Source organism: Trichoderma breve (assembly GCF_028502605.1).
Source record: "Trichoderma breve strain T069 chromosome 7 map unlocalized scaffold00008, whole genome shotgun sequence".
In the NCBI taxonomy this organism is placed as follows: Eukaryota; Fungi; Ascomycota; class Sordariomycetes; order Hypocreales; family Hypocreaceae; genus Trichoderma; species Trichoderma breve.
The window spans coordinates 397,224-423,558 of NW_026611594.1; the positions used below are offsets into that span (position 1 = coordinate 397,224).

General features: G+C 46.8%; 9 protein-coding genes across 9 annotated transcripts; 6 read left to right on the plus strand and 3 right to left on the minus strand.

The window, feature by feature from the left end:
* Positions 1–564: 564 nt before the first annotated feature.
* T069G_11239 (uncharacterized protein) lies at positions 565–1,046 on the plus strand (the record flags this gene model as incomplete). The annotated part of the gene is made up of 2 exons (XM_056178444.1): positions 565–632; positions 692–1,046. 2 exons carry the CDS (start codon positions 565–567, stop codon positions 1,044–1,046), a joined length of 423 nt encoding a protein of 140 aa, XP_056023318.1.
* Positions 1,047–2,472: 1,426 nt separating this feature from the next.
* T069G_11240 (NADH:flavin oxidoreductase / NADH oxidase family domain-containing protein) lies at positions 2,473–3,933 on the plus strand (the record flags this gene model as incomplete). The annotated part of the gene is made up of 2 exons (XM_056178445.1): positions 2,473–2,835; positions 2,935–3,933. The coding sequence occupies 2 exons, from the start codon at positions 2,473–2,475 to the stop codon at positions 3,931–3,933; spliced, it is 1,362 nt and encodes a 453-aa protein (XP_056023319.1).
* A 782-nt stretch (positions 3,934–4,715) lies between these two features.
* T069G_11241 (fungal specific transcription factor domain-containing protein) lies at positions 4,716–6,457 on the plus strand (the record flags this gene model as incomplete). The annotated part of the gene is made up of 6 exons (XM_056178446.1): positions 4,716–4,861; positions 4,901–5,446; positions 5,530–5,626; positions 5,687–5,955; positions 6,003–6,319; positions 6,381–6,457. The coding sequence occupies 6 exons, from the start codon at positions 4,716–4,718 to the stop codon at positions 6,455–6,457; spliced, it is 1,452 nt and encodes a 483-aa protein (XP_056023320.1).
* Positions 6,458–7,298: 841 nt separating this feature from the next.
* On the plus strand, positions 7,299–8,088 carry T069G_11242 (uncharacterized protein; the record flags this gene model as incomplete). Its single annotated transcript, XM_056178447.1, has 2 exons — positions 7,299–7,312; positions 7,377–8,088. 2 exons carry the CDS (start codon positions 7,299–7,301, stop codon positions 8,086–8,088), a joined length of 726 nt encoding a protein of 241 aa, XP_056023321.1.
* Positions 8,089–9,027: 939 nt separating this feature from the next.
* Positions 9,028–10,800, plus strand: T069G_11243 (major facilitator superfamily domain-containing protein; the record flags this gene model as incomplete). Its single annotated transcript, XM_056178448.1, has 6 exons — positions 9,028–9,201; positions 9,264–9,361; positions 9,418–9,765; positions 9,827–9,970; positions 10,035–10,353; positions 10,444–10,800. 6 exons carry the CDS (start codon positions 9,028–9,030, stop codon positions 10,798–10,800), a joined length of 1,440 nt encoding a protein of 479 aa, XP_056023322.1.
* Positions 10,801–10,969: 169 nt separating this feature from the next.
* T069G_11244 (serine dehydratase alpha chain domain-containing protein) lies at positions 10,970–13,201 on the minus strand (the record flags this gene model as incomplete). Its single annotated transcript, XM_056178449.1, has 2 exons — positions 10,970–11,580; positions 11,641–13,201. 2 exons carry the CDS (start codon positions 13,199–13,201, stop codon positions 10,970–10,972), a joined length of 2,172 nt encoding a protein of 723 aa, XP_056023323.1.
* A 2,350-nt stretch (positions 13,202–15,551) lies between these two features.
* Positions 15,552–16,955, minus strand: T069G_11245 (uncharacterized protein; the record flags this gene model as incomplete). The annotated part of the gene is made up of 5 exons (XM_056178450.1): positions 15,552–15,734; positions 15,789–15,941; positions 15,990–16,345; positions 16,407–16,862; positions 16,913–16,955. 5 exons carry the CDS (start codon positions 16,953–16,955, stop codon positions 15,552–15,554), a joined length of 1,191 nt encoding a protein of 396 aa, XP_056023324.1.
* Positions 16,956–20,567: 3,612 nt separating this feature from the next.
* On the plus strand, positions 20,568–22,397 carry T069G_11246 (protein kinase domain-containing protein; the record flags this gene model as incomplete). The annotated part of the gene is made up of 4 exons (XM_056178451.1): positions 20,568–20,746; positions 20,912–21,215; positions 21,272–22,066; positions 22,146–22,397. The coding sequence occupies 4 exons, from the start codon at positions 20,568–20,570 to the stop codon at positions 22,395–22,397; spliced, it is 1,530 nt and encodes a 509-aa protein (XP_056023325.1).
* A 1,163-nt stretch (positions 22,398–23,560) lies between these two features.
* On the minus strand, positions 23,561–25,868 carry T069G_11247 (glutamine amidotransferase domain-containing protein; the record flags this gene model as incomplete). The annotated part of the gene is made up of 13 exons (XM_056178452.1): positions 23,561–23,582; positions 23,637–24,022; positions 24,079–24,156; positions 24,208–24,353; positions 24,407–24,485; positions 24,541–24,557; positions 24,617–24,978; positions 25,039–25,191; positions 25,269–25,415; positions 25,475–25,572; positions 25,627–25,653; positions 25,710–25,775; positions 25,845–25,868. The coding sequence occupies 13 exons, from the start codon at positions 25,866–25,868 to the stop codon at positions 23,561–23,563; spliced, it is 1,605 nt and encodes a 534-aa protein (XP_056023326.1).
* Positions 25,869–26,335: the final 467 nt, after the last annotated feature.

Consider the following 26,335-nt stretch of genomic DNA (forward strand, 5'->3'; position numbering starts at 1 on the left):
AGCAACTCCTACCTAGTTGTAAGCAGCATCAAGGTTAATAGAGGCGACTCGCAAATCTCCCTCGCATCAAGCATTATTTAGATCTTTCCAAACATACAAAAGCTCTCTTGCTAGTCTTCTGTGCTATTTCTCTGCAGTTAGAGAGGTAGAAGACGAACGCGTAACACAATTCTATACAGTGGAGTGGATTTGCGTGTCATATTTTCGTTTCTCTTAGCCTTCAAAGCAATTGGTGGATTTGCCTGTCGCCTTTCATTACCCGCCTCATGGACCCGTCGCCCTACTCCATATAAGGGCTAATCAAATTCTGTTGGCTGCGGCGGATAGAACTCATACAACTTATGCCTGGAAAGAGGACTAGGGGCGCCCGCACACCGCCCATAGGTGGAGACGAATTCTATGAGACTTCGTAGTCTCGTTCTCGTTCACACGATTCTAAATATAGGAGAGGAAGCTGTAGTTGCACCTGAGTATATACAAATTATATAAAGACTACCCAGATGCCGCAGCCTTGATTTCGGCAGTAGCAATTGTATTCAATTCCTCTCACGTCAAACTTCTACAATGTTTCAACCCAGCGCCATTCTTCTAGGAGCAGTCGCTCTTCTCATTCCCAGCGCCTTGGCTGGAGAGTATGTTTGTCCAATCTTAAGTGACTGCATACGTGACTAATGGCGTTGTTCACCTACAGGGGAGTGCATCTTGCTAATTGTGGCCCTGACGTTGGGTCGGCATATGTTAGTGTTGTTGCCTACTACGCGGACGACTCTCAGTCAAACGTGGCACCATTTTCACAAAACATCGCCTTTGCTACCAACCCGGCACGTTTAGTTACTTGGGAAGGAAACTCTTATACTGCTAGCTTCGCAACTGGAAACACCTTCACAAGTCATATTCAACCTGGAAGCTTTAGCTTCGGTCAGTACGCAGGAAGTGGCAACAACCAACAGCGACAGTTTGCTTGCTTCAGGGATAACAACAGACAGCTCTGGCGATCAACACCTGCGTATGCTTGTTTCAGCATTTACTACTGCCTTGATGCCTAATTAAATTATACAATGACCATTTGATAATTGTATATGCTTACTCTTCATCTGTTTACAATTTTAAGTGATCTTTTCCATCTGTAGAATAGGATCGAGTCTTGCCCACCGATAAGGCTTTAGATTAAAAACATAAGCTTAATTCTAGCACAGCTAAGATCGACAATGGCATGCATCCTACATCAGCCTATACTGTTTCAGTCGGATTCTCAAGCGATTAAGGAAGGTTGCAATGGCAGCATGCATATAGAAAGACTGCTTTTGTATACTTTTACTATAGTTCAAGAGGATATATGCAGCGTGCAGTGAAGGCGAATCTGACAACAGCATCTTAGAGGGTTGAGGGACCTAACAAGGCTTCCTATGACTCACCTTGAATGCAACATAACTAGACGGCAACTAACTAAACTAACACCATTAAGATGGTATAACTACATGTATATAGCTTTACGATGAGTGTACACCTTCCTTTCAGTGCCAATGGCAAGGTCGACCGGAAAGAGCTTATGCGAAATCGGCACCACCGATCACTTTGACAGACACATCCTCCTATCTGCGAAGCTCGCCGCGTGTCAGCCGACAGGTCAATGCCCGCGGGCGGGAGAGGTTGAACTCGGAGGAAATTACGTACATATCGCCGCTACCACTCATAGGCAAAATTGTGAAGACTGGAGGGTAAAACGTATACTTGAGGATGTTTGCAAAAAGATTCAGGCTCTGACTTTGGCTTTCTGAGATACTATTCAGCTATTCACGAAGATGGATGTCGTTCTAGAACAGGGACAAGTTGTTCAATGGTTTCTAGAAGGATATGGCTGAAACATGTGCCATTTCCGGCTTGAACACTTACGCCTCTCTTCATGCTATTGCTCCGACGGACGGTTTCTTTTGCATACCTCGGCTAGTTAGTAAGTGTTCACAAAAGACACCAACGTTTCGATATTGACAGAGCCCCAATTTCTGATTGAACGAAAGCGTCCCTAAACAGCCACACACATGTACTAGCGCTCCATTTCCTTCCCGGAGGATTGCAGCCATATAAGATACATAAATGCCAAGCCAAAACATGTACCAAGATAAATTTTCTATACTTTTACTACATAGAATCCCATCTTTACGACTTTCTTCCCCTCAACGCCCGAGGGGTATGGGCGGTTTAGAATCAGCCAATGCCACTCCCGTTAAAATCTTTTACTACGTCACATCGTCATCATATAGCGAAGCCACCGGATTCTAATCTGTGTTCTTAACGCTATTCATGCCGATGACATCGGTATTTAAATCACTATGATAGTGCATCTGGGGATTATGCGAGACAGAAGTCAGAACGGGATTTCTATTTAATCTTCTCTTTTGCTCTACAATAAATTAAATCTCATCAGATTCGTTGTACTGTGCCTAGATACTCATCTTACACCGTATAGACACTATGGCAGCCTATCTTACGCAACGCATCTCTCACCCACACATCTGTCACCCTCACCACGGTATCACCGTTTCTCGCGCCGCTACTCCAGTCCCTGAGAAAAAGGCCAAATGCTCCATTCCAATCCATAATGTTGCTGCCAAAGACGCATCTTTCTTTACCCCCGAGCAAGACCCCGTTCCGGGGAGCGCTTCACAAATTCAGGCATCTGGGAAACCTGTGCCCAAGCTCTTTTCCCCTCTCAAAATTCGCGATATTGAGATGCCGAATCGCATTTGGGTGAGCCCAATGTGCCAATACAGCGCACATGAAGGGTTTCACACACCTTGGCACATCACCCACTATGGGGGGATGGCCCAGCGTGGCGTAAGACTGCCTCTTTGAACAGATATTTCTTCTCACCTTCGTCTCGTTAAATTGCCCTATCGAAAAGAAAAAGAAAAATAAACACTAAATAATTCACAGCCTGGCCTAATGATGATTGAAGCTACCGCCGTCCAGGCTAATGGCCGTATTACGCCAGAGGACTCGGGCATATGGCTGGACGCCCACGTCGATACTCTAAAGAAGCATGTCGATTTTGCGCACAGTCAAAATGGTCGCATTGGCATTCAATTAGGTCACGCAGGGCGTAAAGCTTCTACAGTCGCGCCTTGGCTCAGCTCTGGCGCAACAGCAACTGAAGAAGTCGGTGGCTGGCCTGACGATGTTGTAGGGCCTAGCAATGAGCCCTTCAACGAACATTATCCAAAACCACGCTCCATGAGTCTTGCAGAAATTGCGCGGTTCAAGCACGATTTCCTCTCCGCTGTTCGACGTGCCCTCCGTGCTGGCTTTGATGTCATTGAGTTGCACTTTGCGCACGGCTACCTTGTTTCAAGCTTTCTGTCGCCGGCTGTCAACAAGAGGACTGATCAGTATGGTGGAAGCTTTGAGAATCGTGCTCGTCTAGCACTAGAATTGGTCGAAGCAACGCGGCAAATCATTCCCAAGGGGATGCCTTTATTTGCGCGCATTAGCGCAACTGATTGGCTGGACACAAATCCAGATTGGAATGGAGGGCCAAGTTGGAATGTCGATGAGAGCATCAAACTGGCCAAGCTCTTCGCCCAACGAGGCGTTGACGTACTGGATGTATCGAGCGGTGGCAATCACGCTCTGCAAAAGGTTATTGGTGGGCCAGGATATCAGGCGCCGTTTGCAAAGAAGATTAAAGCAGCAGTAGGAGATACGATGTTAGTCAGCTCTGTGGGAAGCATCAAGACGGGGGAGGTCGCGCAGAAAATCATTGAAGGAAGTAATGAGGCCGATGATACGCCGCTAGACTTGATTGCTGCAGGTCGCATGTTCCAGAAGAATCCGGGGTTGGTATGGGCGTGGGCAGATGATTTGGAGGTGTCTATCACTATTGCGCATCAAATAGGATGGGGATTCGGAGGAAGGGCAAAGAAACCCGCTAAGTAGAGTATACTCTAGTTATACTGCAATAGCTTCTAGAGCTGATACCTAAGGTTGAGAAAAGTCCTAAAATCGTTTTCCTAGGTTCTTGTCTTCTTGCAAATTGTTCCGTAGAGTTGCCTAATTGATGAACTATTGACTGAGACTCGGGACCTATTTACTCTGTGACTCAAGGACGCTGTTTGCAGGGCCTACAGCTTGTCATGTCTCTTGTTTCAGCTCTAGACGGTGCATTTGTTTTGTCTAGTTCATTGGATAATAGTGTCTTTTTTTTTTTTAGCAAACCAGAGACAGAGAGCTCGGTCTGTTTCTAAGGCACCTGATTAGAACATATATCATTGTCTGACAGGTAGTTCTCTATTTGAATCTAGCCTTGAAACTTAGATCGCCTCCCGGATATACAAAGCTAAGTTGCGTGTTTTTATCTTACATATATATCACAATGCTCACAGCATGCATTCTTTCTGAACTCTGTAATACCTAAGTACTTACCAGTTATCATAAGACACAGAGTCCGTGTGGAGTGAGCTGCTGCTTGGTATACTAATCATAAATCCAGTGGTGGCGCCTTCATTTGTCAGCTCCGCAGCAGAGTCTCCCTTCCGCTGATCCAATGCTTGTCAAATACTATCGAATAAACAAACTTATTCATTGTTCACCATTACTTCCGAGTGATATTTCCGAAGATGACTGCGACTCATTCGCGGATCGCCTGTCATGCCTGTCGCCGTGGCAAAAGACGCTGCGATAGAGTCTTTCCAGCATGCCAGCTATGCATCCGCAAGGACATGCGCTGCAGCTACCCAAGACCCCCAGCAAAGCGCTCGTATACTCCTGAAATTGTCTGGGATGAAGAGCCATTGCGAGACGACTCACCTTTCTCCGATTACCATCAACCTCCACCGGTTGAGCAAACTCCATATCTGGACTCTGCGTTCGATACCGCAAGAGCTGTCCAATTTCTTGCGCCCAGGATATTTCGTGACATCCAGCTGGAAATCCCTCGCCTAGAACTTCCAGTGCCAAGTGATGTTGCGGCTTACGTCGGAGATCCTCAACAAATCCGCGACATAGCTGCCGTGCTGTTTTCTCAGAACGCCTCATGGCTGCCAATAGTTTGCCGGAAGCGCTTTTTCAGCTCTTTACTTAACCCACTGTCTCCCCGACAAGCAGATGGTGTCTTGTTAGCTCTGTGTGTCAAGCTCTACTGTACTACGACGGTTCATCGTGGAGACAGCCCAAAGACAGCTCTCTACAGAACGGCAAAAAGATACCACCATGAGATCGAGGCAGCGGGCATCATGTCCCTACAGGTTCTCCAAGCAACAATCTTCATTGCACTGTATGAGATGGGCCAGGCAATTTATCCCGCTGCCTATTGGACCGTCGGCACCTGTGCCAGATATGGCATTGCCCTTGGTCTGGATCAGCTAATGACCAACAACAACGGATTTGATGGACCCTGGATGGAAGTTGAAGAAAAGAGGAGAAGCTGGTGGGGAGTATTGGCTCTAGATCGGTGAGTTCACCTGGAACTCCGAATCAGCAATTATTTACATCAGTTCAGCCTTCATCATGATCTTTGCTAATTTTAAAACACAGCTTTTTGAACTTCGGAGACCCTTCCAGACATCTGGCCACAAATGATCCCGAGATCAATTACTATCTTCCGATTGATGACCAAGCTTTCATAGAAGGAGTATGGCTTTCTTGTTATCGCATATGTATTATAAGTCGAGGCTAACATCTTTATTCACAGAACACAGCGCACAAAGATGCTATTCCGATATCAGCCGCATTCCATCTCAAGACGGGTAGCTTTGCTCGGCTTGCTCAAGCCACCTACTTGACAAGCGAAGCCCTCCGACTGGCAGCATCTGCCGCTTCATCCAAAGCAAACAGTTCGACGTGCTTGAAGGAGGATACAGCACAATTGCGGCGTACTCTCGAAGCACAGGTCAATGCCGCGGAGCAGGAACATACGGCTCGAAGATTGTCATTCTGTTGCCAGACAATGTTTTCTTACTGGTAAGCAAAATTTGAGTGTATTATCTTGCAAAAATTGACCTTTGCAGCGGAATCTTTTTACTTCAAGATCAGCACTGGCAACAACTTCGTATCGGTTCTGCTATAGTTGCAGAAAGCTACACGTTTCCTGAGACCAAGCGGGCTCTTGAAGTCTTGGGACGTTCAGCATTAGTTCTCCGAAAGGACTTTGAGAGTGGCGGGCCTCTAGAAGAGGGCTTGCCCATTTTCTTCATGCAGACCGTATATCTAGCGGCCATGATGGCTATGGAAATTGGCCAGGGTAATCCGGACAACGAAACTCAGGAGAAAATTGACTCCTTTAGATGGCTTTTAGAGTATCTTCGATCGCGCTGGAAAGTGGCCGGTAAGTCATTTTGCGAAACGCGCGCGTTCAGAGATAACGGTTCTAACACTCGAGAAACCAGAGATATACATGGAGATTTTAGACGCAAAGAAAGCATTCCATGACTTCAATAGGATACCTGTAAGCAGGACTATTTGACGAAAGCCTCATCAGCTTGGCGTCTAGTGGATGACAGAATGCTTGTTCAATTGAGTACTAGATAATGCACTCTACCATGTCAGCGCATTGAGGCCATCTCTATGCTTGACAAACTATGTACGATCGCATGCACTCCAATCCAGTTTCTTAACATTGGCACCCACCTTATTTACCAACAAATCTCTTGCCGTGTGTGATGCCTCGTTTGACTGTATCTGGTGGTAGAATGTGCTAGTCAAGATGAGACGTGTTGCTCCCATGATCAGGGAAGAGAGAATTCGTCAGTCGGTCTAAGCCTGAGGAAATAAAATTTGGAATTGTATCCTAGTCGGTGCCACCGAAAGGCCAAGTGAAATGCTTCTTAACACGAACTTGGCAAGTAATAGGCCTAGATCAGGCCTCGTGGAGCACAGTCTAACGACGTAAATGTGAGAGACTCGCAGAGCCTGGTTTGGTATGACAAATCTTCCCTCCCCATAATACGCAGCGTAGAAGACTTCCCAGCAATTTGATGCCATTTGTAAAAGATTTATTTGAAATCAACATCTAAGACAGCTCTTGATTAGTGACCGAGCTACTTCAATAGTCGTGCTACACCAAAATATATCTATATCATCTTGGATATCCCTACAATAACAAGGGCATACGACTTCAGTTCACTAATAATTATTATAATCAACATCACAGACACCATTGAACTGATCATCTAGAGTCTGTAGATTAATAATTTTATCAAGGAAACGATATCCAGCTCGAATATAAAATGCCATCTGAAGAACCGCAAATCTCTAGATACAATCAGCACCGAACTCAATCAGTACTAAAATCAGCATTGCCCATCATGTCTTCCAATAGGTCTGTCGCCCTTCCAATCAAACAGAAAGATCTATCCTTGAATGCACACTGAACTCTCAGTTAGTCTTCTGCAAAGAATCATCGACGCCAATGGCGGCCTCGAATACTGGAACTCCATCCAATCTCTTTCCGCATGCTTCCAATTTTTAGGCCCAGCATTAGAAAGCAAGGGATTTCCCGGACCATATAAAGCGGAATTAACAATCGATACGAAATCTCAAAAGGTCATCTTCAAGAGATTCGGCGATTTCCACGGCTCGTGGTGCCCGACGCGGACTGAAGCCGGCAAAATCGGCCAAGATACGCTCGACGTCCGGGAGAATCCGAAAGAAGCCTTCAATAGTCATACCGCAGAATCGAAATGGGATATTCACCATCTCTTTTGGTTCGTGGGCTATGCGTTCTGGAATTACTTCAACTTTCCTTTCCACCTCCGGCAAAATCCAGACATCAAAATTCGTGAACTGGAGCCCTTGGTTCGCGAAAACGGCGAAGAGTGGCCGGTCTTGGAAGCCACATTCCCCGATGGATATCCCACTCACACTAAGATCCAAACCTACGACTTCGACGACCAGTATCGATTGCGGCGGATGCGCTACTCTGTGGATGTTTTAAAGAACAACAATGTCCCAGCGTGGCATAACTGTTTTAACCATGCTGTTGCTGGGAAACTAAGCTACCCAACCTTACGAGTTGTGACTATATCTGCTCCTGGAGTGGCATTCCTTGCTCCTTTTATGTTGATGGACATCAAGCTGGACGTCAATCACGAGTGATTCCAAGAGATATCCGATGTGGAACTTGTCAAGCACGGGGATGTATCTATTCTAGCCGATTAGTCTAGAATAAATATTGACAGAACTATTTATGCCGAAAAGCTGAAAGTAATACCTTCGTAGCGTATTGCAGCCCCAACACTCGAAATCATGTTCACTTGCCCGTGTGACGACAGTAAGAAACTGCCGCTCAACTACATAACATAGATTTCCATCTCTAAGCCCCATCTAGTAATTCCTAGAGACAGTTTATCATCGCAAAAATTTCCTTCCACATCCGTAGAATCCTCTCTCCACAATGGGAGGTGCCATCGCCCTCTCATCCATCTTCAGGGGTTCAGCCAAGGCGCTCAGCCTGGGAGACCAGGCTAAATTCCTGATTCAGTCGTCCAAGCTGATAACAGTCCTTGCAATGCCATTATTAATATGGTATTCCACCGAGTACCAGATGCAACTGCAGTGGGGCGAACGCACTCGTTAGGGGTCCGATGACACCGCAGGTAATCTACAACGATTGATCTTGATGCTGCGGAGTGCTGCGGACAGGAGCGGACGGCTGCGGAGGCCTGCGGAGGTGACTAAACGACGCTCAAAACTATACTCAAGAATTCCGAAGCTAAACCACAAGCTGATCGTAAGAATCACCACCAGTCCCCGAATCACTAATCAAGAATGGAGAGCCTCAACCTAATACGGTAACTAACCCTTGAACCGCTGGAGCAGAGAGCGCTTGCTTACACGAACATCTTTGCAACATGTCGAACCTCATTTTTTCGGAAGTTGGGTCCAAAGTGGAATCCTCGGGATCAAAGTTTCTTCTTTTGTCTCATCCCTTATCATGATCGTAGAATAAATACGATGTACAACATCCTACAGCAGAAAGTCAAGATCTCTCCAGAGCATGTCACAGCACGATATTGAGCAGACACTTCAAGCAACATGTCGAAAGCCTCCGAACTCGAATCCTTGGGGAATGACCCAAACGCCAGCCCAATGATGATGAACAGTGACACGGAGACCGCCGTCGTGGAAGAAAATGAGGTCAAGAAATCTCAGCCGACTCTCCGAGACAATATCTTCGCTTTCTGTATTGTTTTCTGTCAACTGGTTCAAGTATATCAACCTTTCCACATCTTGGCTTTCGAACCCAGAATCCAACTAACCGCCAAAAACAGGCTATACCATACGGCGCCGGTCTTGTAGCCGCCATTGGTATTCCAAAAGAACTGGGAGCACCCGAGAGCAAAAGCGTCTGGATCGCAGCATCATACCCGTACGCATCTTCACTCCTTATTCCAACAAAGAAAGCACATATACTAACAATCCTAGACTAACCCAAGGCGCATTCGTCCTCATAGGCGGCCGCATCGGCGCCGTCCACGGCCACAAAAACACCATGCTCGTCGGCGCCTGCATCTACGTCCTCTTCCACCTCATCACAGGCTTCATGCGCTCCGCAGACACCGTCATCGTCATGCGCGCCCTCAGCGGCGTTGGCGGCGGAATCATGGTCCCCAACCTAATTGCCATGCTAACGATTGCTTTCCCACCGGGTCTGATGCGAAATATCTGGGTTGGCATGTTTGGTGCCATGGGTCCGGTTGGTGCAGCTGGTGGGACTGTGTTTCCTGGCTTTTTTGGACAATTGACGGAGTGGTGGTGGCTATATTTCTTCTTGTAAGTCATTGTGGATGAAGATGAATTTACAAGAGAGTATATGCTGATATGCAGTTTACAGGGCCATCTTTGGAGCAGTCGTTTTTGGCGCAAGCTCGTTCGTCTTGCCTCCTGACGGCAGACCTATGGATGCAGATGGAACAGTTGACTATATCGGTGCCTATTTCGGAGTCGCTGGTCTCGTCTTATTCAATTTTTCCTGGACGTAAGTTGCTCTCTCAACAGTTCCTACAGCCCATCAAACTATCACTTACTAACAAGAAACATAGAGAAGCAGCTGTTGTCGGCTGGGAACAGCCCTACGTCTACGCCCTTCTCATAGTCTCCATCCTACACTTCGTCCTCTTCGTCATATGGGAAGGCAGATTCGCAAAAGAACCCATTCTCCCCCTCGATATCTGGGGCGCTCCCTCATTCGGACCAATGGTCTTATCCGCCTTCATGTCCTTCATGGGTGTCGGCATCTTCCTCTACTACGTCCAAATCTGGAACATTTCCATCCGCCACTATTCCAACCTCCTCACCGGAGCAGTCAACTCTGCCTTTGCCACCGTGGGAACTTGTGGCTGCTTCGTCAGCGCAATTGCCGTGCGATATCTCCCTGCGCAAGTAGTCATGGCAACAGGCGCAATAGCAGCGGTGGTTGCTACCATCATATTGGCCACAATGCCTGCACAGCAAACATACTGGGCTCAGTGCTTTCCGTCATTCATCATTATGGGGTTCAGCCCCGATTTCATCTTTACGGCGACACAGATCATCACTAGCAATAGTGTCCCACGGAAACATCAAGGAATTGCTGGGTCATTGATGGGTACCATCCAGATGTATGGTCTCAGCACTGGGCTGGGATTTGCTGGAACGGTTGAACGGTATACAAACGATGGTGGCCGTGACCAACTCGGAGGCATTCGGCATGCACTTTACCTTACGATTGGAATGGCGGGTGCTTCTGCACTGATATCTCTGTTCCTTATTCGAATCCCGAAGGATCAGCGTGATGGATGGGATAAGGAGGATGAAGCAGCAGCGTAGACTCAGCTTTTGACGCAGCCCTTTCCATTCCTAATGAGAAGAATCGCCATCACGTTTCGTCTGTTGATCATAGTTTCATCTATCGATCACGGTTTGATCTATTGTAACTAATCTCTGTACCAGGATAGAAGGCCTAGTAATAAATTCTATAGAACGCCGCAAGGTTGTTTCAACAGTCAGGCACACTAACGGGAATGTGAAGCGGAACACTAGTCGCCAAACCACTCAAGCTCGTCTCCTTGAACTCGTTTCTCATACCCTGAGCCGTCACGCGCATAGCCCGAATAGCATCGTCAAGGCTAACCTTTTGCGTGCCAGTTTCACCGCTGAGAGCGAGGTTGGCGCTTGAAATAGCTTTGATAGCACCCAGAGCATTACGCTCTATGCAAGGAGCTTGTACCAACCCACCAATTGGATCGCATGTCAAGCCCAGGTTATGCTCAATGCCAATCTCAGCTGCCTGCTCAATTGTTTGAGGGCTCGCTCCCATGCAGGCTGCGAATGCCCCGGCTGCCATGGAACACGCAACGCCCACTTCGGCCATGCATCCGCCCTCTGCTGCGGAGATGGTGGCACCGCGTTTATACAGCATACCAATGGCGGCAGCTGTCAGCAAAAAGGATAGAATGTCGCGCTCAGGGTCATCACTGACGAACTCGATGGTGTACTTGAGCACCGCAGGTATAATGCCCGCCGCGCCGTTGGTTGGGGCAGTGACAATGCGTCCGCCTGCTGCATTGGTCTCGTTGACTGCCATGGCGTATACGGTCAAGTAGTCCACTGCAGTTCTGTTAGTATCTTCTCCTCACAATGATACTATCAAGTCTGAACAATACTTACTTGCTGGGAATGTGGTACGTCGCCGAGGCGATGGCAGTACCGGATGAGTAAAGGAGCCATGCGTTCGTAGAGGCATGCTTCTTCTGGTAGCGAGGCTCTTTCGTCCTGATCCTGAAGATGCTGGTGCCGATGTCGTAGTCAAGGTTGAAGTCCCTGATGCATCTGAAGCTGATGGCAATGCTTGGCTTTCCGATGGAAGCTGAGCCTGGGTCGTCTCTGTGCCCTGGGTGGCGTGGGAAGGATACAGCCCTCTTGTGAGTCGTCTATACAACGCCGGTGCTCGTCTATGCAATTTGAGACTGCCAGGCAGTGTTGAATCCGGCGGTGCTTGGACACCTTCCAGGATACTGTTGTCCATGACCTCCCAGATGCGGAAAACCTTGTCGCGGATTTGTTCATCTGTGTAACCGTGGCTCTTTTCGTTTTCATACACCAATTGCGCAATCGTTAGGTTATGCTTATCGCACAAGGCCAGTAGGCTTTTTGCGTCTCTGAAAGGGTATCGAGGCTGATGACCGGGCGCACGATCTGATGCCGGGGCGTCTTCCGACGAAGAGGTGACAGGGGGTGGTGCTTGGCCACCCTCGGAGCCAGATGTGAGTAGACCCGACGACTCTCCTTCCAGGGGTTTGATCTCTTGTCCAGTTCGTCGGTCTCCTGCCGCATCCTCTCTCCTGATCTCCTTATAGTACATGTTCTCTGCCAGGTCAAGCGGGTGTCCACTGTTGCCTTCACTCTGTTGCTGATGGACCTCGGACAACCTTAGGCCAGCGTCTTCGGCTGATGATGGTGTTTCTGAATCCGGACGGTTAATTGACAAAGCGCCGTTGACAACAAATCCACCACCAACGCTGAACATGTCATTAGTCGCCAACATGTAGCCCTCCTTGTCAAACACCATGAGACGCATGCCATTGCTGTGCTGGGGGAGCTTTCTCGTCCACTCCCACTTGAAGTCGCGCTCATAGTCGAATGCAATTTCTTTGCCCTTGCCATCTTCGAGCTCGCGACCCAGAAAGAGCTTCTTGTCTGTCTTGATCTGTTCAAAGCGCTTAGGCACATAGTCTGTATCGACTGTCTCCACATCGGCGCTCTCAAGACCAAGCAGAAGAGCAGATGGTGTCATATGGCCCTCACCAGTGAGAGCCAGACTGCCGTAGAGTGCTACGCGTATTCTGTCGACCTTTTCAAGCAGACCAGCTGCATGTAAATCTGAGACAAAGATGTTGCCTGCCCGCATAGGTCCGACGGTGTGGGATGAAGAGGGGCCAATGCCAATGGAAAAGAGATCAAAGGTTGAGATGACGGCATGTTCATGGTCTGCCTCACTGTAGGTTCCGGTTTCATCATCGAATTGATTCCGTCGGAGTGCTGTGCTGCTAAAGCTCCGACATACTGAGAGTCGCGGTGCGCAGCTCAGCAGCTGGCTCTTGGCCTTGAGGGGATCGCAGGCTGTAGCTGTGCGGAGATGCCACCTGGACGACGCCAACGAAGGCCATAACGCCCGTCCGGCAGCGCTCCGTGAGAGCCCGAGCTGCTTAATCGCCGCCCGGTGGTGCATCCTGAGGTCCGATTTACTCAGCTGCTGAAGCGTGGTGTTGACAGAAGTCAGATCTGGGTCGCGTTTGTTGGAAAGCTTGATGTGTCGATCCAATGGCAAGCGACGCCGTTGTTGGGCCGGGGATTGCCGATAAAGGCCGCCTTATCATGTCAATTGAAGTATCAATTGAAACAGTTCACCGTCTACAGAATATGTGATGTGCTCTTTACGCTCTTTCTATGGCATTCAATTGAATATCTACGTGTACATGCATCCAATCCCAGGATTTGAGCCCTGAGACATGCCCAATTGAGAATATCCAAAAGGGTGCCTGTACCTTGTACATGCACGACGAGAATGGGTTGCAAATGGTAGGCGAAATCTCACGTGATTTCGTCTGTGACGCATTTACCTATTCAGATCTCGAAGCGGACAACATTAAGTTTAGAAGATTGTGTATACAGCGGAACAAGTCCATTGAACCAAATATGGCCGTCTACCTACTATATGCCAAAGAGTAAGGGAGGTTACTTGGATACTATTGAAATCGGCGCAATTCAAAGCCTCGTTCAGCTCATCGACAAGGGCCGCGGGCTAGTGTCCGCATTCAGTCCGCAGCCTATCACAAACCCCCCGATTACAATCCCACGACTCATCTCATGGCCCACACAGTTTACGGCATGCTATACTTTCTAAACACTGTGACCAACTCTCAAGATGTCTTCTCAACAAGAAAGCAACAGACCATGTCAAAGAGCGGCAGGCATACATTCTCTGGTGACTATATAGGCACATCGTAACTACTGAATATCTATGTTTTTGTAGGCACAGTAATGTGCGACGGTACAAGTGGGTTTTCCAACGGGTATACCCTGAGCCGAATTCTTATTGTCACGACATAGGGCGTAGTGGACCATCGTGTCACTTAGTACGTAATACCCAGTAGAACAGATCGATCTAGTGAATGTTTCAGAGCGACGACGGGTAATATTTATGCCGGGGAGTGTTTACGTATATTTATCACCCTCAGATATAATCAGGATCAGCATAATTACCTGTAATCTGCATCTAAGATATCCAATCATTCGGCAGAGTGACTTAAAAGGAGCACACACAATCGCGGAAAATATCATGCATGATATGAAATGCGTGCAGCGAAGATGCGCTAATCAACGACGAGAACGAACTACATGTACTTCGCCTCCCTCTCTCCTGGTTATTGGAACCAACTCTTGAGAATCCCCTATGTATATGTGTATATCCACCGTATCAAACTACATGTACTTTCACGCTCAAGCAGGGCAACTTCTGCCCTCTTTGGACCAGTGTTTTGTGTGATGGCGTACGTCTCACTGTAGAGTCCCACTTGTTCATAGTGCGAGGCATGTCGTTGAGCCTGGTCTCCCTTCAAGACGCCATTCGATGTGACATGTTGGTCAGAGACATATATTCCCACAGCACACTCAAAATGATAGCAAGGCTTACTTCATATAGGGTGGACAACATCCCTCCTGAATCTTCTATCGTCTGGGCCAAGGAGACGGCCCGCAGGGATTCAGAGCAACCAAGTGTGCTTAGAGGTTTTCCTCGACTGTCTCACAGAACCAAACGAGGCTGACTAGCAAAATGTCTTCTTCGGTGAGAAATTACGACAAGATCTTTATGCTTACGCCAAAACTATGATCATAATACGCTGCTGAGTTGTAAGGTATACGTAGGCTACCTTGAAGACGAGGATCCTTTGTGGTCGTGTTATTCAGATAACCATGTTCCATCAATTCCGTACCGATTTAACTAAATAGATTTTACTATTGACATATATTACACAACAGCTAGATCCGGAAGCATCGATTTGTGAACTAGATGATGCACATATATGAAAGATAGCACTATAGAGATGTTTCTTATTTATTAATACAAGCTCCTCTCAAGATATGCTATTTATTTATAACATTCCTGCCTAAATTCTCCAAGCTATACCCTCGTAGCTAGACTCATGGTGCAATGAATCTGTTGAGCACCTCCAATGGGATAGACTTACAAAACCCACTTAACGCTTCTAGAGTGCAGTAAAGTTGCGAAGCCAAGTACATGCATTATATAGCGGCCATTTCCTAATAGCTTATGTGAGTGACAAGGGGGGGCATAGCGAGGTTAAGATAAGAAGCGCATCTAAATATGAAAAAGAGGATGATCCAAAATGTTGTACCCATACATTTCTAGGGTTATATAATAGTAGTGAATCTAGTTCATTATTCACCCGTATATAGGACAATTATTCAATTGATACGTCTTTCATCAAATAACAATATGCCCCAGCCGTACAAAATCATATTTATTCTTTCTGATGACCGGCTCTTTCTCAACGTTGTCAAACAATGTGCAATTTTGCCCGCATCCTATTCCCCCTGTTCATCGTGCAGGCTAGGAATACGCCCACCGTCAACAGCGTAAAAGCAGCTGCGGAAAGCCCAAAGACCCAGAGATCTGGCGACACCGTCGTTGTACCGTCACCCTGTCCTCTCCATTGGAAGAATCCCATGGAGAAGAATGTCTGCACATTGATTGTCAGCAAATCAAGTTCTTAACTGTCTTTTGAATGACATACACAAACAAACGTTGCTGGCAGATAGATCATTCCGAGAATGGCAATGGATTTCATCAAACTTCCGTCTCGCTGGGCAGTCTCCGCCACTGCCAGACTGCTCCTAGATATATTTTCATTGAGCCTTGCGTCCTTTCGACCGATATGATTGAGGTCCTATTGCAGGTAAGCTTCGTCAAAGTAGTCAGATGAGGGGATATTAACCAATTGGGTTGCAAGCGACATTCCTGCCATAATGTGATCGCACTCTCTTATAAAATCGTCGTATTCGTCAACCAAATCACGAAGCCTTTCTCTGATTCGGCCACCACACTCTTTCAATCCGTCTCTTCTACAAGTCAAGACTTCGGTCGGAGTATCACGACTCATACCAAAGTCTATATCCTCAAGCTCTTGTGTATGATCAAACATCTTGCGTAGCTGTGTTTTCCAATTTTCCAGACCGTTCTTGAGATGGCTAATCTTAATCCAGAGCATTGCGCAAGTTTCATCATCCTCTTCATCCTCTTCATTGCTCTCAGGTCGCAATGTTTCCGTTCCCACTGAGCTATTAAATGTCGCTGATAACGTCAGAAAAGTTTTAGTTAAGTTTTATCAATATTAGGGCCTGTTTTCTCTTACATGATGTGGACATGGTTTTTCCTGAAAGAAAACTTCCAACTCTACCTTTCATGCCATTAAAGAACGAGCTTGTTCTTGACGGTGGGGACTCCTTCTCCATTGACCGCCGGATGTCTCTCTGGATCTGTTGTATTCCATAGAATGTATCATTTCGCGATTCAATATCGATCATTTTTTGTACAAACTGAGTATTGCTCTTGCGGACGAGGTTAATATGCCTGTCCCTCTCAAATTCCGCAAATATGGTAGGCAACATCATAGGATGAAACACCTCCCCATCGAATTCGCGCAATCTGCTCGTAATGATTACGGAATCTGTCAGATTATAGCCATTAATAGATCGTTCTTCAAAATTGCAACCAAACCAGATAGCGTTTGTAGTCAGCGTATCTGGAAAGAATGTCACAGACAAAGCCATGTCATCTTCCCAGCTTTCCGCCGTTCTACAAGTATAGGCTACTATTATGTGAGTAAATACGCATGTTCTAGTGATAAATGGAGCGTACCTATTGATCTGGGGCACGAGTCCTTATCATCCAAGGGCAACATAATGCTTGAAAATGTGCAGCTCGTGTTTCTATTGATTGCACGTACAATCGACCTGTGTATCTTTAATTTGCTCATCAGTTCTGAGAAGGTATTTTCTGAAAAGGGCATTTTAGACAGAGATGATGTCTTTCCACCCATTATCAAATTTATACTACTAGATGCCTCTGCCATTTGTTCTGTTGGGCCATCATCTTCAGCTGCTAGATATGGGGGTGTAACTGATGGATCTTCAAACCTATGGATCCATGCTCCCCATTCATCCTCATATCTCAGGTGCAATTCCTCGATGCAATGTTCTTCACCAACATGAAGACAGCCATCTCTATCCTCCTCATGCTTTCGAATTCTGAATACTTCATTTTTGATTTCGGAAAACCTCAGTAATTCTCTATCATGTTTGTCAAGCTCAGATTTCCGGCTAATCCAAGACATCTTAATGTTTGGTGCTGATCGTTTAAGATTTGTCTATGTCCAGCGGAGTGTAAAAAATGGGAAGCTGCAAGAACCATGAGAATGTGGGCACACGTATGATGCAGGAGCCGGTCACACTTTGGTAATCTTCTTATATGAAATGCGCCGAAGGTGGCTGAGCATGCTCATGTTTGCCTGAGGGAGTTTTTGACCGAGAGCGTTAGACAAAATCTGGCAACATGCATTAGCCTCCGCATGGCAGAGGGCCGGTGAGTCCCAGCCAATTAAACTGCGAACGGCCTGGGGTCAAATGGCATGTGCAGAAAGCCCTGCGAGTCTGCCCAACGCTATCTGACTTCCTATTGCATGACTATTGCGCATGTCTCATGTATTTACCCTTGGCTATGTATTCTTCCAACCAAACCGGGGGCGCCAACATATCGTGCATTTCTTAGGTTGAGAGAGGCGTGAGGCGGTGGGCCTTGATGGCAAACATGGCAGCAGAACAAACGTTTGTCGATGCGTATGCAGTGGGAGGCGGTCTATTATGTATAGCCCTTAGTCGTATCCATTGCCACCGCTTTCCGTAATCACCGGCAAAGGCCCGTATTAGAATGACACACATGTGAGCCGGAGCCTGATTTCCCTCTGCCCAAAGGATCAGCATTAAAGGCACACTTGGAAGAATCAGCCAGCCTTCTTGACACCATTCGACTTTCGCCTTGTTGCCTCGCTGCCTACTACTTATAAAACATGTTAACACAGGTTATTGCTATCGATTATGGCTCAAGGGAGAGGCTACAAGAAATCCTTGATAATATGCTTGGCGAAGAAAACTTCAAGCTGGTACAGGTATTTATTCGCTGTCCCTTTTGGCCATTCTTCCGGTTTTGTTTGCCCCCCAGTAAAAACAGAGTACTTACCTCATGAGTAGCGCATCTCGAATCAATGGCAAATCAAACTAGTAAGGCGATTAACGATCGTATGATACCACCATCGAGATTCTTCGTCTGAGAAAATATCCTGTCATTCTGACTATTATATAATAAAAAAGGAGGAGATTGACGAGATTCGGATAAATATGAGAATTCACTACCTTCCGACCTCATGACCGCAGCGGCCAAAATTACGAATCAATTCGCTCAGTGTGGCATCCTTTGGGATAACCAATCGACTCACCAATGGCCTGCGCGATGTGTCCACCTCCAATGGCCACCTACATACACTACGAAGAAATTGGATTGGTGTTCTGCATCCATATGACATCGACATAAATATATTGGTCAATTTTATTCTTCATTTCCACAAACTCAAATAATCTGTTTGCGCAAAAATTTGTCAAAGAACATTATGAATCAAGTTCATTGTAATGGGAGTAAAGCTGCTGAGACAAAGGCCAGCTTGTGCAGGTATAGGTATACATAAAAGAACCCAAAATAACGGCAAATTCGCTACCAAAACCCCTTGCAATACCAATGGGAATCCGAGATCGTAAGAACATAATAGCAGACCATCATACGGCACCGATCTAATAACCCGGGGAGTAACATGTCCGAATTTCGTTGTCACTGAGCTTACCCGGTGCTCGGATGCGATACTCATTCGATCGCATCTTTACGCTGTTAGTAATGCTTATTGATCACTCATATAAGTCCAAATTTGTAGTCTATTCACATAACATACTTCAACGGCATACTGATTTTGCCAATTTTTCTTGAGGGCAGCTTCTAGTCTTTCCGGAACAAGATAATCTCCAGGTATGCGTTGTGGTTCATTATTTCTCCATTCTTGTGTGGATTTAATGTTGTGTCGATCGTTTTGAAGCGGCCTTCGAAGAGCGGTCACGAATTTGGTCATTCCTGAAGATGTTCTGGATTCCATGGTGTTGGAGTATTTGTAAACGAATGTTGAACAATTGAGAGAGGCATGGGAGAAAGTAAAGGATCGCTACAGTCTTATATTTATGTGTATACTCTGTCTCATATCTCCTCACCTTGGACGTTACGCAGACGACAGCACACACCGCTGTCAGAGCCAACGGTAAGCAAGAGTCAGACTTACAAGTGCGCCTTCGGAATTCGCATTTGTATTGGAAGCCGATATTACCTTTGGGTGGCGCATTCGTACAGATTGGGAGCTGAAGGCTGCCTAATAAGTCGCCTAATGGTTGCCGGGAGACAACCCCCTTGGGCAGAATGGGGACTTATATGTAGAGGGCGATGTCGTGGCGATGCAGTATTTGCCTCTACAAAACACGACACATGGCATGAAATCATTGCGCGCACCGGCCAGTCAGGCCGCATGAGTGCCATCCATTATTTTAAAAACGGCCCGGTTATCACCGGTGCATGTTGTTGGATGCCTAATGGGCGACCTACCGCCTTAAAATTAACACCGACGAGGCTCGCACCCTTAACCACTCCTCCCTACCGAACAGACTCTGGGTTGGCTAGATAGCAGCCAATCTTGAGGCTTATTTCTTGATGTTCATTATGCATGTCGCAGAAAACGGATTTCAAAGGCTAATCATTGGAGAAAGTGGTGTTTCACATGAGGTACGAAATATGCCCTGGCAGGCTCTCAGGAACGATCGTGGGCACATGGCACGCACGAGGCGCCTTTTTCGTCAAAAGAAACTACAGAAAGGCCTCAAGGCTTCTTTTCTTGAACATTTTTGAAAAGCCTCGCGGTCGGTTCGATTATAAGACAGAGTGGTAGGTATGTTGATTGAGCCTCAAAATCTTCCAAGTTAGTAGGAGAACAAATGTCAACTTTGAGTCCGAACAATTCAAGGCATTGAGGGAGGGAAGTTGCCTTAAACTAAAGTGTGATGAAATAACGAGGCTGCAGGAAGCTATCACATCTAGAGGTGGGATAATATCTCCCACCATGCCTGTGTGTGTAAAGCGTGCCGCGCTTCTCACAGCAACTCAAAAAAAGGCGTCCAAATCCTCCCAACCCATATGAGAAAAGCGCCACAATTCAGTTCTTTGGAAATCAAGGAATCGGCTCACAAATGGTCAACAACAGAAGTATTTAAACCCGGCATCATTTAGGTAGTTGAGCCAGAATCCCCACGAGCAACCACTTTCAATTCGGCCACGACAAAACATACAAACCAAATTTTGTATCTCGCTCACCACTCTCTATTTTTCTTCCATATTTATATACTTATATACATATATATTATAACGCTATATCATGCCTGCCCCTGGGGGCCCTCAAACAAACGGCAAGGCGCACAAGAGTTTAAAAGTCCGCCTTAGGCAGGCCATTGTGACCAACCCATGCGACAACAGGCGTTTCATACCATGTCAGCAGCTGGAAAATATATGTCATGAGCAAACGGTAGCACAGGAATTGGCCAAGGCGTTTCCAGAGTCTGACGACAGCTTTCACCAAAGTCGCGCGTCGTTAATATGTCGCGGACAAACTCAGGACTCATCGATCACCTCGCAGCCATGTCTCAAAATATTTGCCATTCTTGTCCTACTAGGCAATACTAGCCTAATAGAATCATTCGTACAACATCGGTTGTGCGACAGAGACCTTCCGTTTTCAAGCAATCCAGATCTCACTAGACTATATTCACATCGACCTAATTCAGGATCCGGTCTGACCTTCCCTAATGAGGAAGATCAATATGAAGTTATAGAAGACTTCCTTGAGAAGCAATGGTCAGTGCTGGTACCATCTTTCGAGGCTCCCGAAGCTGGGAATAAGCGCTGCAACGTATATAAGCTTCATGATAAGACGATATTACCAATCCAAGAGGTTTCTAAAAAGAAATACCCGGGCGGCTTTGGACTGGTTGAAAAAGTCAAGATACACAAGGAGCATAATGGCTTTGTAAGTTCACTCTTATTGGCGCGAGTATACCCCAACTCCAGCCTTGCTAAACACAGCCGCAGAATCACGAATATTTTGCTCTTAAGACTATGCATCCGATGATACCCGACGAAAGAGACAGGTTCTTCCAGCAGGAGCTAGACGCCTTTCACAAAGCAAGACCCGGCGGTCATATCATTGAAATACGCGCCGCCTTCATGAAGGGAGAAAGCCGGGGTTTCCTTTTCCCTTGGGCAGATGGAGGTACCCTCAACCATTTATGGGCCAAAGATCCACACAAGATTGTTTCAGACGCAGGAGTACCATGGTCTGAATTTAGCCGATGGATATGCATTCAATGTCACGGTATTATCCGAGATCTCTGGGCCATTCACGAACCATTCGGCATACATGTGCCCGCAGGAACCAGCGCCGAGGATCTCTACGGAATCCACAGCGATATTAAGCCCGACAACATATTACACTTCACTGAAAAAAACGGCGCCCCATTAGGATTGCTCAAAGTCTCTGATTTAGGCCTCATGAAGTTTCACAGGCTCGTCTCTCGAACTGTGCAATCCAAGTCCATGGGTAACGCATATCAAACTTATCGAGCACCAGAGCACGACATGGGCAAAGTGAGATCCAGGAAGATTGATATATGGGCTTTTGGCTGTTTATTTGCCGAATTTGTGACGTGGGCGATCGGCGGCGAGAACGCAATTGAATTGTTCAAAACGGCGCGGATCGACGAGGACAAGCGTTTCCCTGATGAAAATAAGGGCGAGTGGTCGGAGGATAACTTCTTCATCATGAAAACGAGCCGTTTGACGCAAGTCAAAGCGCCAAAACGCAAGGGTACAGTCGATGAGGTACGTTGGGCGACACTTGAATGCTTTCTCAAAAGAGAAAAAAAAATCAAAGTGACTGATAGCTAATGCCTTCTTGAAGTGGTTCTCTGATCTTACTAAAGATTTGGGGCCGGATATGGCAAACACCTTCTTCCCACAGTTCCTTCGCTTCATCCAATCCGCGATGCTTGATCCTGATCGGAAACATCGAGCAGATTCCAAGCAAGTCGAGACTTTCTTAGGAAGACTTTTGCAACAAAATCCACCAGATAGCCCATATTGGCACTTTAACGGCACGGTAGAATACCCGAAAGCTTACAGTAGGAGCACAACAGGAACCGGTACCTGGTAGTGAATGAGGTTGTTTTCAATTGTGGATTACATGATACCCTGTTTATAAAGTAAGTAAATTGTATCTCAACGGCGCAAATAAAGCTAACAATGGGCCTGACTACAGTCCCTAGTAGATGTTTGGTACATACCAGGTTTCGTTTTTAATGATAACTATTATTTATAGATAATTCATCAATGATTCCCATATTCGTGGTGTTAGTATATGAACTTGATGCTTTCACTATTGTTGTTTATAGCACTCACTTTGTCTTTGATGTCATGCTATTTAACAAAAGCTTAATGAAATATATGAGGGGGGGAAGCAATCATAATTGTGTTGAGTACTAGATTCAACAGCGAAATGCTTCATCGTTTATGATACGAAAAGGGTAGAGGCAACATACAAAACTGAATCGTTGCTATAGGCTAACAATGGCCCATTTTCAAACCTGCATCTACGCCATTGGCATTTCCATTAGATGTCCATATTCGCTTTTTTAACATATCCATTAATGCAGGGGAACTTAAAACGTCGTTTATTGGTCATCGGGAAGGCTTCCTTTGTGCAAAATCTTGGTATATATGAGGCTCAGTCGTGGCAAACTAGCATTCGCCCTGGTGAATGTGACACATGGCACGAAATGATTGGAACATGAAATCGTCTATCAAATAAAGCATTGCGCCGCCCCCTATCTAATGGTACCAAACCGATATACTAAGCTGGCGACAGAGGCCTCGCCCAAGCTGTTTAGTGATTGTCGTCTATATGTTTAGCCCTGCATTAATATTTTTGTGTATCTCTCAGCCCGCCAGCCCAATTCATCACCCCAGAAAGCATCTGAACTGTCCGTAACTTCTTTTTTTGTTTTCCAGGGGCAGATTACGCTCTGACAAATTCTCGCATATTCCACGGCGCTTTCCAAACCACGGATTTTACGTCGCAGTAGTCTTAGCAATGCCGTCGATGAAGAACATCTCTGGCAGCAGGGCCGACAGCTTCCTCGATCCCTGGTGTAGACTCTGCTTTCTTTTTTTGGTGGACCAAATCCAAGTCCCAAGATGCCTCTTATTCTCTTTCGTCTTGTTTTCCACGCAAATTTGTTCTCACAAAAGATGTCGCAACCGATGAATGAGGCCAAGTCCAAATAGACTATATGCCAATACAGTTTCGTAGATCGTCAATTAGCTGGCAATGTTGTAGATGCTGTGGGATTGTCAGTAAACAGCTCAGCTTTGAGGTCATTAGGCCTTGACTCACTTGATGTCCTCCCGGTATGAAGGGCTCTTGACGCCATTTCTGGCATCACCCGCAGCCTGTTGGCCGGGCGCCACATTAACGACGCCACCATTCGCAATGATCATTGCTTCCGAGCAGTTGGGGGTCTTTCTCTTCTTGTTCTTGCCTCGGAGTTGGCTAATGTGCTCAAAGTAGCCATCAGGCACCTCGGTGATGTACTTTCCAGAGAAGACTCCCACTTCAAATTCCTTGACGTCGTTCGTGTCATCAGCTGCTTCGGTACAGGCGTCCTTGAGATCCTGCAGGCTCTGGAAGATGACTTTATCGGCTTGGATGTTCTCGGCCACCTCTTCGGTGGTTCTGTTGTATGCCACCAGCTCATCAGGGTCGGCAAGGTCAATGCCGTACTAAAATACCATTCAAGATTAGCAGGATTCCGGGTAGAGTGTAGACTTCAACTTACGATGTGCTGGTTCATAATCTCGGGAGAGCACGAGACGACATAAACACGGGTTGCTCCAGCTTCTCTGGCCATTTGAACCTAGAGCCAAAGTCAGTCACAGAATACAACAGTAATGAAGTATTTACATACAATCTCTCTCGACGTGTTTCCTCGGACAATTGAGTCGTCAACGATGCAAATGGCCTTTCCGTTGAACTCGGACTCGATGGGAGAGAGCTTTCGACGGATGCCTTTCTTTCTCGCCTCTTGGCCAGGCAGGATGAATGTGCGGAAGACTAAATAGAGGTCAGCTCGTAATTCCCATATTGCCAAGATTCAGGCGACTTACCATAACGGTTCTTTACGAAGGCGTTTGAGTAGGGTCGGTCCAGGCAGCTTGCAAGAGTAGCTGCGGCAGTGTTACTAGTCTGGGTATTCGGTTAGCAGATGGTTCCGAGTGTAGCTTGAGTTTGTAAGCTTTACCTCTGGAACCGGGATAACTAAAGAGAGGTCCGATTAGCATGGTTCTTACAACTTCCCAATGGAGTTGGCTACATACCAACATCAATCTCTTCAATCTCCTTTGCGGTCAACACCTCCCTCATCTTCTTGGCCAGCTTGACGCCCATGTTTTGTCGGCTGCGGTGAACAGAAATGCCGTCGATGCAGCTATCAGGTCGGGCCAGGTAGACGTACTCGAATACGTCGGGAGTATACGATCTTGGCTCTACGATTTGGCGGAAATGAACAGTGCCGTTCTTCTGGCAGAAGACTGCCTGGCCAGGCTTAATGTCGACGATGTCGGTAAATCCAAGCTGTCGGAGAGCAACAGATTCCGATGCAAGGAAGTAATCCTTGGCTCCGGGCAGAGTTTGAGAGGGCCGAGAGCCAAAGCAAAGAGGGCGAATGCCGTTTGCGTCTCTATAACGGACGTTGGTCAAATTTCCAACATGGGCATCAAGAAAGTTTCAATCAGCCTACCTGAAACCCAGGATACCAAAGCCAGTAACCATAGCAGTGCAAGCATAAGCTCCGGTGCACTTGGCATAGACTTCACGCAGAGAGGTGAAGATGTCGTCGACGTTTACTCGAGCCTTGCCAAGCTCGTTAAGCGCGTGTGCGAAAACATTGAGTCTGTGGTTGGAGAATCAGTAAACAGCCTCATACGGCATCCCTTATCAGTTTCTTATCAAAGAGACGTAGATACGCACAATAGCTCAGAGTCCGAGTCCGAGTTGACATGTCGACGAGCTTCCACATCCAAGAACTCGCGAAGGTAGTCGGGGTTGATAAGGTTTCCGTTGACGCTGATGGAGAGACCAAACGGAGAGTTTACGTAGAGGGGCTGTGCCTCAGATCTACGATTCCATCGTGTTAGCATATACTCGAAGCATCGAGTCGTTGGAACAGCACATACGCAGACGAAGTGCCGGCGGTGGGATATCGGACGTGGGCAATGCCGAAAGCACCAGGCAGCTGCTCCAAGAGAGCAAGTCCGTCGAATTCGGAGAAGACCTTTTGCGCCATTCCGAGGCCCTTTCTCTGATAGACTCGACCCCCGTTGCAAACCGAGATGCCGGCAGCATCCTGACCTCGCTATTTTCCCTATTAGTCCAAGCAACGAGCGTTTCCAAAGCCAAGATTCAACTTGCGTGTTGGAGATAAAAGAGACTCTCGTGGAGTTCGATGGCAGCCGTAGTGGCCTCCGGGTCTCCGAGCTGGATTCAGGAGTTGCCGTTAGCAAAGACCCATGCAGCGTTGCAGCGAGATTCCATCATAGAACGAACCATCAAACCAGTGACGCCACACATTTTGACTGCGGTGACGGCGGGTTCAGGGGACAAATACAATCGAAAAAAACCAAATCAGAAGGACCAACTGCAACGCAACGATGCGCTACAGAAGAGCAATGGAAGCCGGTCGTGACGATGTTTCGGCTCAAAAACGTCTCGAATAGGGACAAGTTTTGGCGCAGGAGACGAAATTCGCGATTTCGGAAGCTTTCCCAAAGTTTTTTTTTTTTTTTTAAACCCCGCAGGATCTGCCAGACTAGTCCATCACGGCCTGCAAGGCAACGTGGGGTTCACTTTGAAAATATCCCACCAAAAAGTTAGTGAGAGTTTGGCCCGTGCATTTGTGAGATTTGTCAAAGAGCGGAATGAATTGATGGGAATTTAATTTATTTAGGCCCTTGCCATGGCTTTTCTAGTGCTTTCTGACGCTATTCTTGCCGCTGTAGCCCATTACCAAGAATTCCATGGCGGAGAAGATGCGCAAA